The sequence below is a fragment of the Macaca fascicularis genome, chromosome 20, assembly GCF_037993035.2.
Source record: "Macaca fascicularis isolate 582-1 chromosome 20, T2T-MFA8v1.1".
Classification (NCBI taxonomy): domain Eukaryota; kingdom Metazoa; phylum Chordata; class Mammalia; order Primates; family Cercopithecidae; genus Macaca; species Macaca fascicularis.
Genome location: NC_088394.1, coordinates 70767562 through 70781657, shown reverse-complemented (window position 1 = coordinate 70781657; position 14096 = coordinate 70767562). Strand labels below are relative to the sequence as shown.

The 14096-nt window shown below is 44.5% G+C and overlaps 1 protein-coding gene across 20 annotated transcripts in view; it reads left to right on the top strand.

The window, feature by feature from the left end:
• Nucleotides 1-14096, top strand: part of WDR59 (WD repeat domain 59) — a 116665-nt gene that overhangs the window by 20661 nt on the left and 81908 nt on the right. For 10 of the 20 annotated variants that reach the window (XM_074027608.1, XM_065536633.2, XM_074027607.1 and 7 more), the window contains exons 2-3: nt 2072-2121; nt 12309-12444. In XM_074027608.1, the coding sequence (XP_073883709.1) occupies nt 2106-2121; nt 12309-12444 (152 nt within the window). In that variant the 5' untranslated portion in view covers nt 2072-2105. The remainder of the gene's footprint in view (nt 1-2071; nt 2122-12308; nt 12445-14096) is intronic. The other 10 variants (XM_065536635.2, XM_074027617.1, XM_074027622.1 and 7 more) reach the window with 2 other exon arrangements.

Here is a 14096-nt window from a genome sequence, read left to right as displayed (position 1 = left end):
GCAACCTCCGTCTCCCGGGGTCAAGCGATTCTCCTGCCTTAGCCTCCTGAGTAGCTGGGATTACAGGTGCCTGCCACCATGCCCGGCTAATGTTTGTATTTTTTAGTAGAGATGAGACTTCACCATGTTGGCCAGGCTGGTCTCGAACTCCTGACCTCAAGTGATTCACCGGCCTCGGCCTCCCAAAGTGCCAGGATTACAGGCATGAGCCACCGTGCCCTGCTGAGTTCTATCTTAAGGTCAACTGATTGGGAGGTTAGGGGTAAGGAGTGTAGGAGATAGAAAGGGAAGTTTTAAGATATCCCAGATGCTATAGCCACTGCACTTGCCACTGTACTCCAGCCTGAGTGACAGTCCCTTCCCAATAGTAGCTAGATTAAAATCCCTTCTCAATAGTAGCTAGATTTGTGTTCAGTGAGTGTTGAATAGCAGGGAAAAGGTGTGTATATACCAAGGGCCTGGAATCTTGGGGGCTATCTGTTAGGATTCTGCCTACCACAGACTCCCCAGAAAGATTACTGAGATCTTGTTAGAGGAACAGTCTTACCCTCCTCCTTGTTGTCTCCTTACTGTCTGTAAATTGCACAGAGGAATCCTGGAAACGGCATCTCATTTCACTGCCTGCCTTTCCTTCTGGGCTTCTCTCTGCTTCTGACTCTGGTGCACTGAAGGATGCATATTAATCACTTTGCAACGTCTGGTGAGAGTACTCCGGCTTCTTGTCCCCAGTATTACCTATGATGTTTCTTGAGGGTGAACGACTTGAGAAACCCACTAAATAAGGCCAGCGAGGGTGAGGGAAAGAATGTGCTTACCATTTGTGATTTGTGATTGTGGCAGAATGTATTAAATGGATTCTTCGTTGATATTCTCTTGGAGGGAACTTAGAGCGTTTAATAACCAAACAGTGGCACAAACTGTTTCATGATATTGACATGAGAATGCAGCAGGATTTGAACTTGTCCAAAGAAATTCAGGGCAATAACTGCCAGGATTAAAATAAGCCTTGTGCTCAGCCTGAATGCACATTCTTTGGACTCAGTGCAGTCTCTTGGGAGTTAGACATCGGATCCTGAAACTATGTGATAGTGCTCCCTGGGAATTGGGAGACCCGGGAAATAGAAACCAGTTAAATGCACTAGAAATTTCAGAGCGAATGTGACCTGGGCATGTCAGTATCAAGCATCTTACCTTGGATTCAGCAGGGATGATGTTTGAATATTGCCAGCTGCCGTATGGCTTGAGGAGAAGTCCATGCCCTTTGGAAAGTCATGGATGTCTTGGGTGTGTGTGGGATGGGGGTGTCCAGGTTAGATTTCACTTGGAAGAGGCTTTTTGTGCATAGTAGCTGCTGTTTTCTCCGAGCTAATCAGCCTCCCCATGGACTCCAGGACTTCTGTCTCTTCCATTTATTTATTTTTATTTTTCGAGACGGAGTCTCACTCTGTCACCCAGGCTGGAGTGCAGTGGCTCGATCTTGACTCACTGCATCCTCCACCTCCCGGGTTCAAGCGATGCTCCTGCCTTGTCCTCCCAAGTAGCTGGTATTACAGGTGTCCACCATAACACCTGGCTAATTTTTGTATTTTTAGTAGACAGGATTTCACTATGTTGGCCAAGCTGGTCTTGAACTCCTGACCTCAGGTGATCTGCCTGCCTTGGCCTCCCAAAGTGGTGGGATTACAGGTGTGAGCCACCCCGCCCAGTCTGTCTCTTCAATTTAGAAGGTACCAGCTTGGTTACGTATAGTCTTGATGTGGGGGTAACAGATAACAACTGCCCTATTGTCAAAAATGAATGTGTACTTGGGAGGCTGAGATGGGAGGATCACTTGAGACCAGGAGTTCGAGTCCAGCCTGGGCAACATAGCAGGACCCTGTCTCTACAAAAAATAAAGTGAATGTGAAATTTGGTTGCGAATTAGAAGTAGGTGGGTAAAAGCATCCACTGTAGAGAACTAATAATACTTGTGAGCTGGGGACTTCTTGGGAGATAGGAAGAGCCACAGAGACCTCTGCCTTATATCCCTGGCTGGGTTTGCTGGCAGCACTGACTGTGTTCTCTCTCTCAGGCAACTGCGATGTCTGTGGACTGTCTTGGGCAGCATGCAGTGCTTTCTGGGTAAGTGAGCTTGCTGAGTTTGTCTGCCATGATTTCTAGAAACGAATTGCAAATCAGGGAGTTTCTGGGAGCTTGGAAGCTATTCTTCTATTTAGGATTATGATCATAGGGTTTAGTTCTGATGTCCTGTTTGCTTCAGGGCTACTTGGAGGGATTATTCGCAGTTTATTTTACTCTCTGCCCTAATAGGTAAGCAATAAAACACCTTTAAAGTTTTAGTGACTGGTAGCTTGAACTTGAAATTGCAATTTTCTGTTTACTACAAGACTCAAGGATGTTTGCTACTATATACCTGAAGGATGTAATCTATTATGGTCAAGCAGGTGGTTCCTAGGATTGAAGGATTCTGAGTTCCAGTTTGACGGTGCCACTAACTATGAGCCCCTGGACATTTATTCAGTTTGGCTTAACTGGACTTTGGTTTTCTCATGAAGGAATTTGATTTCATCATGAAGGAATCGAATGACATAGTTTCTGTAGTGTCTTCTGGCTCAAAATTTTTAAGACTCTGGCAATTAAGGGCCATCTCTGTTTTTGCTAATAACCCTAATATTGTACTATTGGGGTAAAATGTAATAATTAAGCCAGGCGTCGTCGCCTGTAGTCCCAGCTACTTGTGAAGCTGAGGTGGGAGGATCACTTGAGCCAAACAGTTCAAGACCAGCCGGGTCAACATAGCAAGACACTATCTCAAAAAAATTTTTATTTATTTATTTATTTATTTATTTATTTTTTTGAGACGGAGTCTCGCTCTGTAGCCCAGGCTGGAGTGCAATGGCGCGATCTCGGCTCACTCTGCCTCCGGTGTTGAAGTGATTCTCCTGCCTCAACCTCCCAGGTAGCTGGGATTACAGGTGCGTGCCACCATGCCCGGCTCATTTTTTGTATTTTTAGCAGAGACAGGGTTTCACCATGTTGGCTGGGCTGACCTCGAACTCCTGACCTCAGGTGATCCACCTGCCTTGGCCTCCCAAAGTGCCTCCTAAAGTGCTGGGGATTACAGGCATGAGCCACAGCACCTGGTGAAAAATTTTTTTTTGATGGCCACGGTCCCCTTTCCCTTTCGTGTTGCTCTCGATTACAGTCCTTACCTCTAGGATCCACTGTGTTTTCATTAATGTAGTTGTTTATGAACTCCTTTACAAATCAATGAAAATGTTTTCTTTTCTGTCAGCTTCATTACTTTATTTTGAAATTGTGTTTTAATTTACCTTTTTAAAAAACCACACAACATAGTAAACATTTAAAAAGTTCAGAAGGATATACAATGAAAAGTAAATTTCCTTCCTACCTCCGACCACCTCCCCAGAGAAAATTATTGATACCATTTTTTTGTGTGTCATACTGGGTGCCTAGATAAGGGAAAATTGGTATCTCTTTTCTGCCTGCAGCTCCCTACTCTTTTTTTTTTTCTTGAGATGGTGTTTCGCCCTTGTTACCCAGGCTGGAGTGCAGTGGCACGATCTTGGCTCACTGCAACCTCCGCCTTCCAGTTTCAAGTGATTCTCCTGCCTCAGCCTCCCAAGTACCTGGGATTACAGGCACCCACCACCACGCCCAGCTAATTTTTGTATTTTTAGTAGAGATGGAGTTTCACCATGCTGGCCAGGCTGATCTTGAACTCCTGATCTAGGGATCCGCCCGGCTCGTTCTCTCAAAGTGCTGGGATTACAGGCGTGAGCCACCGTGCCTGGCACACATTCTTACTATTTTTCAACATGATCTCGAAGGTTTCTATTTAATTTTCTTGTCTTTTTTTCTGTTTTTAGAGATGGGGGTCTTGCTTTGTTGCCCAGGCTGGTCTTGAACTGCTGGACTCAAGCAATCCTCTCACCTTGGCCTCATTTCGTATTTTCTCTCTCTCTCCTCCCCCCCTCTCTCTCTCTCTCTCTCCTCCCTCTCTCTCTCTCTCTCTCTTTCTCTCTCTCTCTCTCTCTCTCTCACCTTTTCTCTCTTACTTTGTTTTTCGCTTTCTTTCTTTTGAGACAGGGTCTCACTCCGTCGCCCAGGCTGGAGTGCAGTTGCTCATGTGATCTTGGCTCACTGCAGCCTCGACATCCCAGACTCAAGCACTACACCTGCCTCTGCCTTGGCCTTTTGAAGTATTTTCTTTTTTTTTTTTTTTTTTTTTTTGAGACAGAATCTCACTGTGTCTCCCAGGCTGGAGTGCAGTGGCGTGATCTTGGCTCACTGCAAGCTCCGCCTCCCGGGTTCACGCCATTCTCCCGCCTCAGCCTCCCAAGTAGCTGAGACTACAGGCGCCCGCCACCACGCCCGGCTAGTTTTTTGTATTTTTAGTAGAGACGGGGTTTCACCATGTTAGCCAGGATAGTCTCGATCTCCTGACCTTGTGATCCACCCGCCTCGGCCTCCCAAAGTGCTGGGATTACAGGCTTGAGCCACCGCGCCCGGCCATATTTTCTTTTTTAAAAAAATTTAATTTAATTTTAAGTTCCAGGATACATGTACAGGATGTGCAGGTTTGTTCCGTAGGTAAACGTGTGCTATGGTGGTTTGCTGCACCTGTCAACCCATCACCTAGGTATTAAGCCCCACATGCAGTAGCTGTTTATCCTGATGCTCTCCCTCCCTGCCGGCCCCCAACAAGTCCCATTGTGCATTGTTTCCCTCCCTGTGTCCATGTGTTCTCACTGTTCAGCTCACACTTATAAGTGAGAACATGTGGTATTTGGTTTTCTGTTCTTGTGTTAGTTTGCTAAGGATAATGGCTTCCAGCTCCATCTATGTCCCTGCAAAGGACATGATCTCATTCCTTTTTATGGGTACATAGTACTCCATGATGCATATGTACCACATTTTCTTTATCCAGTCTATCACTGGTGGGCATTTGGGTTGATTCCATGTCTTTGCTATTGTGAATAGTGCTTCACTGAACATATGCATGCATGTATCTTTATTTTTATTTGTATTTTTTTTTGGAGATGGAGTCTCACTCTGTCACCCAGGCTGGAGTGCAGTGGCATGATATCGGCTCACTACAACTTCTGCCTCCCGGGTTCAAGCAATTCTCCTGCCTCAACCTCCTGAGTAGCTGGGACTACAGGTGCACGCTGTCACGCCTGGCTAATTTTTTGTATTTTAGTAGAAACGGGGTTTTACCGTGTTGCCCAGGCTGGTCTTGAACTCCTGAACTCAGGCAGTCCACCCTCCTCGGCCTCCCAAAGTGCTAGGAGTGAGCCACCACGCCCCACCATATCTTTATAATAGAATGATTTAGATTCCTCTGGGTACATACCCAATAATGGGATTGCTGGATCAAATGGTATTTCTTCCTCTAGGTCTTTCAGGAATCTCTCACCACTCCTATTCAACATAGTATTGAAAGTTCTGGCCAGGGCAATCAGGCAAGAGAAAGAAATAATGAATATTCAAATAGGAAGAGAGAGATAAAAAAAGAAAAAATAAATAGAAAAAGAGGAAGTCAAACTGTCCCTGTTTGCAGATGACATGATCCTGTATCTAGGAAACCCCATTGTCTCAGCCCCAAAGTTTCTTAAGTTGATAAGCAACTTTAGCAGAATTTCAGGATACAAAATCAGTGTGCAAAAATCACAAGCATTCCTATACAACAACAATAGGCAAGCAGAGAGCCAAATCATGAATGAACTCCCATTCACAATTGTTACAAAGAGAATAAAATACCTAGGAATACAGCTAACAAGGGAAGTGAAGGACCTCTTCAAGGAGAACTATAAACCACTGTACAATGAAATCAGAGAGGACAGAAACAAATAGAAAAACATTCCATGCTCATGGATAGGAATAATCAATATCATGAAAATGGCCATACATCCCAAAGTAATTTACAGATTCAGTGCTGTTCCCATTAAACTACCATTGACATTCTTCACAGAATTAGAAAAAAGTATAAAATTCATATGGAAGCCAAAAAGAGCTTGTATAGCCAAGAAAATCCTAAACAAAAAGAACAAAGCTGGAGGTATCACATTACCTGACTTCAAACTATCCTACAAGCCTGCAGTAACTAAAACATCACGGTACTGGTACAAAACAGACACACAGATCAATGGAACAGAATAAAGATATCAGAAATAAGACTGTGCATCTACAACCATCTGATCTTTGATCAACCTGACAAAAACAATCAATGGGGAAAAGATTCCCTATTTAACAAGTGGTGCTGGAAGAACTGGCTAGTCATATGCAGAAAATGGAAACTGGACCCCTTCCTTACACCTTATAAAAAAATGAACTCAAGATGGATTAAAGACTTAAATGTAAAATCCAAAACTATAAAAACCCTAGAAGAAAATCTAGGCAGTACCATTCAAGACATAGGCACGGGCAAAGATTTTATGACAAAAACACAAAAAGCAATCGCCAACAAAAGCAAAAATTGACAAATGGGATCTAATTAAACTAAAGAGCTTCCCCATAGCAAAAGAAACTATCATCAGAGTGGACAGCCTACAGAATGGGAGAAAATTCTTGCAACCTATCCATCTGACAAAGGTCTAATATCCAGAATCTGCAAGGAACTTAAACAAATGTACAAGAAAAAAAAAACATTAAAAAGTGGGCAAAGGACATGAACAGACACCTCTCAAAAGAAGACATTTATGCAGCCAACAAACATATGAAAAAAAGCTTATCATTACTGATCATTAGAGAAATGCAAATCAAAACCACAATGAGATACCATCTCTCACCAAAGTGTCAATTATTAAAAAGTCAAGAAACAACAGATGCTGGCAAGGCTGTGGAGAAATAGGAATGCTTTTACACTGTTGGTGGGAATGTAAACTAGTTCAACCATTGTGGAAGACATTGTGAAAGACAGGTGATTCTTTTTTTTTTTTTTTTTTTTTGAGACGGAGTCTTGCTCTGTAGCCCGGGCTGGAGTGCAGTGGCCGGATCTCAGCTCACTGCAAGCTCCGCCTCCCGGGTTTACGCCATTCTCCTGCCTCAGCCTCCTGAGTAGCTGGGACTACAGGCGCCCACCACCTCGCCCGGCTAGTTTTTTGTATTTTTTTAGTAGAGACGGGGTTTCACGGTGTTAGCCAGGATGGTCTCGATCTCCTGACCTCGTGATCCGCCCGTCTCGGCCTCCCAAAGTGCTGGGATTACAGGCTTGAGCCACCGCGCCCGGCAAGACAGGTGATTCTTGAAAGACCTAGAACTTTCATTTTCTTTTTTTTTCTTTTTTTTTTTTTTTTTGAGACGGAGTCTCGCGCTGTCACCCAGGCTGGAGTGCAGTGGCCGGATCTCAGCTCACTGCAAGCTCCGCCTCCCAGGTTCACGCCATTCTCCTGCCTCAGCCTCCCGAGTAGCTGGGACTACAGGTGCCCGCCACCTCACCCGGCTTAATTTTTTGTATTTTTTAGTAGAGACGGGGTTTCACCGTGTTAACCAGCATGGTCTCGATCTCCTGACCTCGTGATCCGCCCGTCTCGGCCTCCCAAAGTGCTGGGATTACAGGCTTGAGCCACCGCGCCCGGCCAGAACTTTCATTTTCTTATATTGGGTTTCTTTTTGTTGTTGTTTTGAGACAAGGTTTCACTCTGTTGCCTAGGCTGGAATGCAGATCAAGGCTCACTGCAGTCTCGACTTCCAGGGCTCAAGTGATCCTTCCACCTCAGCCTCTGAACTGCTGGGACTGCCGGCATGTACCACTATACCTGCCTGGCTAATTTTTTTTTTTTTTTCGTAGAGACAGGATCTCCCTGTGTTGCCCAGGCTGATCTTGAGCTCCTGTGCTCAAGTGATCCTCCTGCCTTGGCCTCCCAAAGTGCTGGGATTATAGACGTGAGCCATGCACCTGACCTTTTCTTATGTTGAATTTTACAGTATGTGTAGTAAATTGTATAAAGTGTGGTAAACTTAAGTAAATAGCTAAAATTTACAAATATATACACTCATGTAATCACCATTGTGATTAAGATACAGATTTTTTTTTTTTTTTTTTTTTTAGCACCGTGAAAGGCCCTTCAAATCTGGAAATCTGAATCTTTTAGTTTAGAGAAATTTTTCTGTATTATGTCTTTGATCATTTTCTGCCTTTTGTGAGGGAGTCTTGCTCTGTCACTGAGGTTGGAGTGCAGTGATGAAAACTTGGTTCACTGCAACCACCTCTGCCTCCCAGGTTCAAGCGATTCTCATGCCTCAGCCTCCCAAGTAGCTGGGATTACAGGTGAGTGCCACCACACCCAGCTAATTTTTGTAGTTTTAGTAGAGACAGGGTTTTGCCACGTTGGCCAGGCTGATCTCAAACTCCTGACCTCGGGTGATCTACCCACCTCAGTCTCCCAAAGTGCTGTGAATCACTGTGCCTGACCTCATTTTCTCTTCTCATTCTTTCTTGTTGGAATTCCTACTAGTAGTCAATGTTGGATATCTTGTATGACTTTTCTTCTGGCCTTGTTGTCAGTTTTGCATTCTGGGAGTTTTAAACTTTAGCTTCTTTCTTTTTTTTAGATGGAGTTTTGCTCCGCTGCCCAGGCTGGAGTGCAGTGGCGCGATGTCAGCTCACTGCAACTTCCGCCTCCCGGGTTCAAGCAATTCTGCTGCCTCAGCCTCCCAAGTAACTGGGGTTACAGGCGCACGCTGCCATGCCCAGCTAACTTTTTTGTATTTTAGTGAGACGGGGTTTCACCGTTTTGCCCAGGCTGGTCTCAAAGCCCTGAGGTCAGGCAATCCACCTGCCTCAGCCTCCCAAAGGGCTAGGATTACAGGCGTGAGCCACGGCGCCCAGCCTAAACTTTAGCTTCTAACACTACTTTCAGATTTTAAAAAAAATTTCAATTATTTTAATTTTCAAAAAATTTCAACTATTGTTTTAATATTTATTATTATTTATATTATCTCTTAACTCTTGGAGAATAGTGTTTCTAAGATTTTTTCTCTTCTGCATTTATCGCTGTTTCCTTTGAATTCCTTCTTTTCTTCTTCCTTTCTCTCTCTTTTTTTCTTTTTTTTGTTATTGTTGTTATTTTGGAGGGCAGTGGGGAGGCAAGGGAGGAGTTTTTTCCTTCCTTTTCTTTTTCTGTTTTGTCACCTAGGCTGGAGCGCAGTGGCGCAATCATGGCTCACTGCAGCCTTGAATTGCTGGGCAAGCAATCCTCCCGTCTCAGCCTTCTCCGTAACTGAGACTACAGGCACATGTCACCACTCCTGGCTGATTTTATTTTATTTTATTTTAATTTTTTTTTTTTTAATGCAGAGAGGGTCTTGCCAGGTTGCCCAGGCTGGTCTTAACTCCGGGCCTCAAGCGATCCTTCTGCCTGTAGCACTAAGAGTTCCAGTGTGAGCTGCTGTGTCCAGCCATGAAGCCTTTTCTTCTTTCCGTTGTGTTAGTCTCTATCCTTCAGGTTTCCTCCAGTGGTTGAGATCATTGGCTGCTAATGTTAAAGAGCGATTGGCATCTCTCTTTAAGTGGGTAGATGGTGGAGGAGATCAGGTGGGAACCAGGCCCTGTTAGTGAGTGTCCAAAGGTCATTATCTCCAGGGTTTTGTTGTTATTTGCTTGCTTTTGTTTTTTCCTGGGCTGGTCATTTTCTCCTAAGAAGTCTCTATCTGAGGAGTAAAAGGCAGAGTTGTGAGTGCCGCATACAGAGAGGAATGATTTAATGCAGCACTTCCCACTTCCCAGGTCTGCGGCTGCTCTAGGGGAGAACAGCACCCACTCTCCACTGAGGCAACCACCTGCCTGGATGGGTTGCACATAACCCTCTCCTTAGTGGTTTTTTTTCTTTTCTTTTTTTTTTTTTGAGACAGAGTTTTGCTCTTGTTGCCCAGGCTGGAGTGCAATGGTGGGATCTCGGCTCACCACAACCTCTGCCTCCCAGGTTCAAATGATCCTCCTGCCTCAGTCTCCCAAGTAGCTGGGATTACAGGCATGCACCACCATGCTTGGCTAATTTTTTATTAGCCAGGGGTTTCTCCATGTTGATCAGGCTGGTCTCGAACTCCTGACCTCAGGTGATCCACCCGCCTTGGCCTCCCACAGTGCTGGGATTACAGGCGTGAGCCACTGTGCCTGGCCTCCTTAGTGCTCTTTCAAACAGCTCTCCTACTTTTGTTCTGCCTGTTGTCCTCTAGCCCTACCCCTTGCCCTTCTCTTCAGACTAAAGCCTCCAGTTGGGGGAAAGCAGCTTGCTTTGCACTCACTTCTCTCTTCACGCACTTTGGCTCTATTTAGCTTGTTGTTGTTGTTGTTGTTTTTTTTTTTTCCCAAGATGGAGTCTCAGCCTGTCGCCCAGGCTGGAGTGCAGTGGCATGATCTCAGCTCACTGCAACCTCTGCTTCCCAGGTTCAAGCAATTCTCCTGCCTCAACCTCCTGAGTAGCTGGGATTACAGGTGCCTGCCACCATGTCTAGCTAATTTTTTAGTATTTTTAGTAGAGACAGGGTTTCACCATGTTGACCAGGCTGGTCTCCAACTTCTGACCTGAGGCGATCCACCCACCTTGGTCTCTGAAAGTGCTGGGAATACAGTTGTGAGCCACCATGCCCGACCTATTTAGCTTTCTTTAGATCAATTACTGTTTGTCCACTTGCTTTTCATTTCCTGTCTCATTTTCTTTGTCTTTGGAGGTTTTTTGTCTTTCTTTACTCTTACTGTAGTGGAGCACTGGGGAAAATGAAGATAAACACCTATGTTGCATCAGGCGTGTTCACCCTGAAGTGCACACTTTCTGCCTTTGTACATTTGCCCTTAAGGTCTCTGCACCCCGCTATTGATACACACCTTACATATATGATTACTAGGCTTGTCCTGTTGTTCTGATGGGACGATGCCAGCCAGCCATTGCAGGATCAGGTGATTCCTTTGGAGGAGGCCAGAGATTCTATGTGATCTTTGTTCTGCACTTTCTTAGAAGTCCTGGAAATACTGTGAAATTGTGTATTCCCCTGACTTTTCTTCTTCTCCCTCCATCATCTCTCCTCAGAGTTTCTGCTACCACCTAGAGTTTTGTATGCCATCTCCTGGCTCTTCTGAGCAGGGATGATTAATCTTTTTCTTCATTTTTGAGCCTGCCTATTCTCATTGAACTCCAGGGGCTTGGCGTGGTCTCTAGCAAAGAATCAATAGCTGATGGCTGCAGAGAGGTTGATTCACACACCAAGGATACTTTACTTAAAAAGAAAATAGGTGAATGCAGGACCTCCCTGTTCTCAGATCCTTTGTGTTGATTGGCACCGTGAACATTACTGGCACTTCATATGTTATTTTAATTATTATTCCTTTTGGTTGTTATTGTTAACCCTCCTGATAGATTTAGTTTAGTTTTCTTGACCAGGGAGTAGTACGGGGAATTTTGAGATTTTCTGCTTCTACAGGATTTTGGCTTAATAATAAGTGATATGTTTAATTTAACTCATATTTGTTGAGTGCAGAGCACTGTGCCTAGTGATGTGAAGCATACAAAGATATTCAAGACGGCCGGGCACGGTGGCTCATGCCTGTAATCCCAGCACTTTGGGAGGCTGAGGTGGGTGGATCACCTGAGGTCAGAAGTTCGAGATCAGCCTGGCCAACATGGTGAAACTCCGTCTCTACACAAAATACAAAAATTAGCTAGGTGTGATAGCGGGTGCCTGTAAACCCAGCTTCTCGGGAGGCTGAGGCAGGAGAATCACTTGAACTTGGAAAGTGGAGGTTGCAGTGAGCCGAGATCGTACCACTGTACTCCAGCCTGGGTGACAGAGCGAGACTCTGTCTCAAAAAAAAAAAACAAAAGATACTCGAGACATGGTTCGTTCTTTGAACACTTAGTTGACTCAGGACAAGAGCCTTAAATTAGTGGTTCTGCTACAAGATAAATGCTGCGGTCAAAATGCAAACTATGCAATGGGAGTAATGTGGAATTAACTAATTTAGTAATTAACCCTAGCTGGGGGATTAGGAAAGGCTGGGAGAGTTGGAGATGAATCCCGGGAGAAGGCCAGACTCTCGTGAATGGATGTGGTAGGGAAGGCCATCTCTGGAGGTAGGACTGTCACAGGGACACTTCTTCTCTTTTTGTGACAGCCATCTTGAGTTACTCTTGTCACTTCTTTGCCTTTCAGAGTAAATAAATGCCATATGTATTTGGGTTTTTTGGAGCACTGCTTGCAAATTGTATGCAATTCCAATTGTGCTTTTCTATCCTAATGCTAATGATGTTGTGCTTTTATACTATTACAATGTTGATGTTGGTCTCTAGCCGCAGATTCTTGTACATCGTCAATCTGGATGCCCCTTTCGAAGGTCACCGAAAGATCTCTCGCCAGAGCAAATGGGACATTGGAGCTGTGCAGTGGAATCCTCATGACAGCTTTGCACACTATTTTGCAGCTTCGGTGAGCTTATTTAAGGAATACAGGAGAATGCTGTTACATGTGTCATCTGGGGCTGGCAGATCTATGTCCTGTGTAGAGAAGAGAGTGCAGTCCTCATTGCTCAGTTGGAAAAGAGGTTTGGATGGTTCTGAAAGAAAGACAGAGGCAAGTTACAGATTAAATATATGTGGGAATGCTCGCTGGTCCCATCGGTGTCAGGCCTTGTATTTCTAGGGACTGAATCCAGATTTTGAAAGGGAAACAGGCAGATGCATCCATTTCTGTGAGTGATGAGAACCTGTTTCATCAGCGGCAATGTAACTAGCAAGCGGCCAAATGGCAGATGACTTTGAAAGACATTCTAAGGAGGGTAACTGGGGAGCTGGTGTGGAGTTGACCTTCATTGCTTTCAGAGGGATCAGGAGACTTCCCCTACCCTTCCATTCAAAGGAAAGGATTCTTCCTTGATTGGGAATCATTAGATTTCGTTAACCCCATAAAATTTTATGTGCCTGTTTATGTGTGATTTTTTTCCCTTGGGAAAACATGTATAACTTTTGTTAGGTTTTCTAATAAAATCTTTTCTTTATACAAAAGGATTCTGGACTAGAACCTCTCTGGCATCTTTCTCCAGATTCTGTGTCACATTGTATTCTAGAATAATGAGAGATCTAAACTTTTTGCTCTTTTTGCATTGGGCTGGCAGGAGAGTATTTAAAGGAATCTTTCTGATTCACCAGGGGCAGGACCACTGTACAGCCTGTCTCAGTCTGTTCTTGTCAGGAAAGGCAGTCTGCGGAAGGAAAGCATCTGAGCAAAGAAAGAAGAGCAACTTTGTCAGCTTGAGAAGGAACAGAAAGCCGCCCTTCCCAAGCTGTTTCCAAAATAGGATCTGCCTTTAACTGTGGATGTCTGAGGTTGCGCTGATTTTCAGGGCTATTCTGAAAGAGAAAGGGATCGTCAGTCTTCCTGCCTTTCTACTCTCAGCCTCTCTCCTGGGTGATAGAAGGAGCTCTTTTAGTTGGTTTATACCTCGGGACTCTTATTCCCCTCTCACCCTCAGCCCCTGATCATCTAGTCCAGGATTTTTTAACCTTGGCACTACTGGCTTGTTAGGTCACTCTTTGTGGTGGGGGCTGTCCTGTGCATTGTAGGAAGTTCAGCAGCATCCCTGGCCCTACCTGCTAGATCTCAGTAGTATCCTCCCCTCCCTTTGTTATAACAATCAAAAATGTCTCCAGACACTGTCAGGTGTCCTCTGGGAAGCGAAATCCCCTCTGATTGGGAACCTTTGGTTTAGACTGACGCCTCAGTAGTTGTACTCCGTGGATTAACACTGCATTTGTTCGGGAGTGCTAACAAAGACAGCCTTTTTAAAATTGTTCTTTCACAATTAATCATTTTAAAGTGAACAATTCAGTATCCTTCACTGCATTCACAGTGTTGTATAATCACCACCTCTATCCAATTCCCAAGCATTTCTATCCCTCCAGGGTAAAACCCTTTACTCATTAAGCAGTTTCTCCCCATTTCTCCCTCCCTTGCAACTCGTGGCAACCACCAGTCTGCGCTCTGTCTCAATGGATTGATCTATTCTGGATCTTTCATAGACATGAGATCATAAAATAAGTGGTCTTTTGTGTCTGACTTCTTTTACTTAGCATAATGTTTTG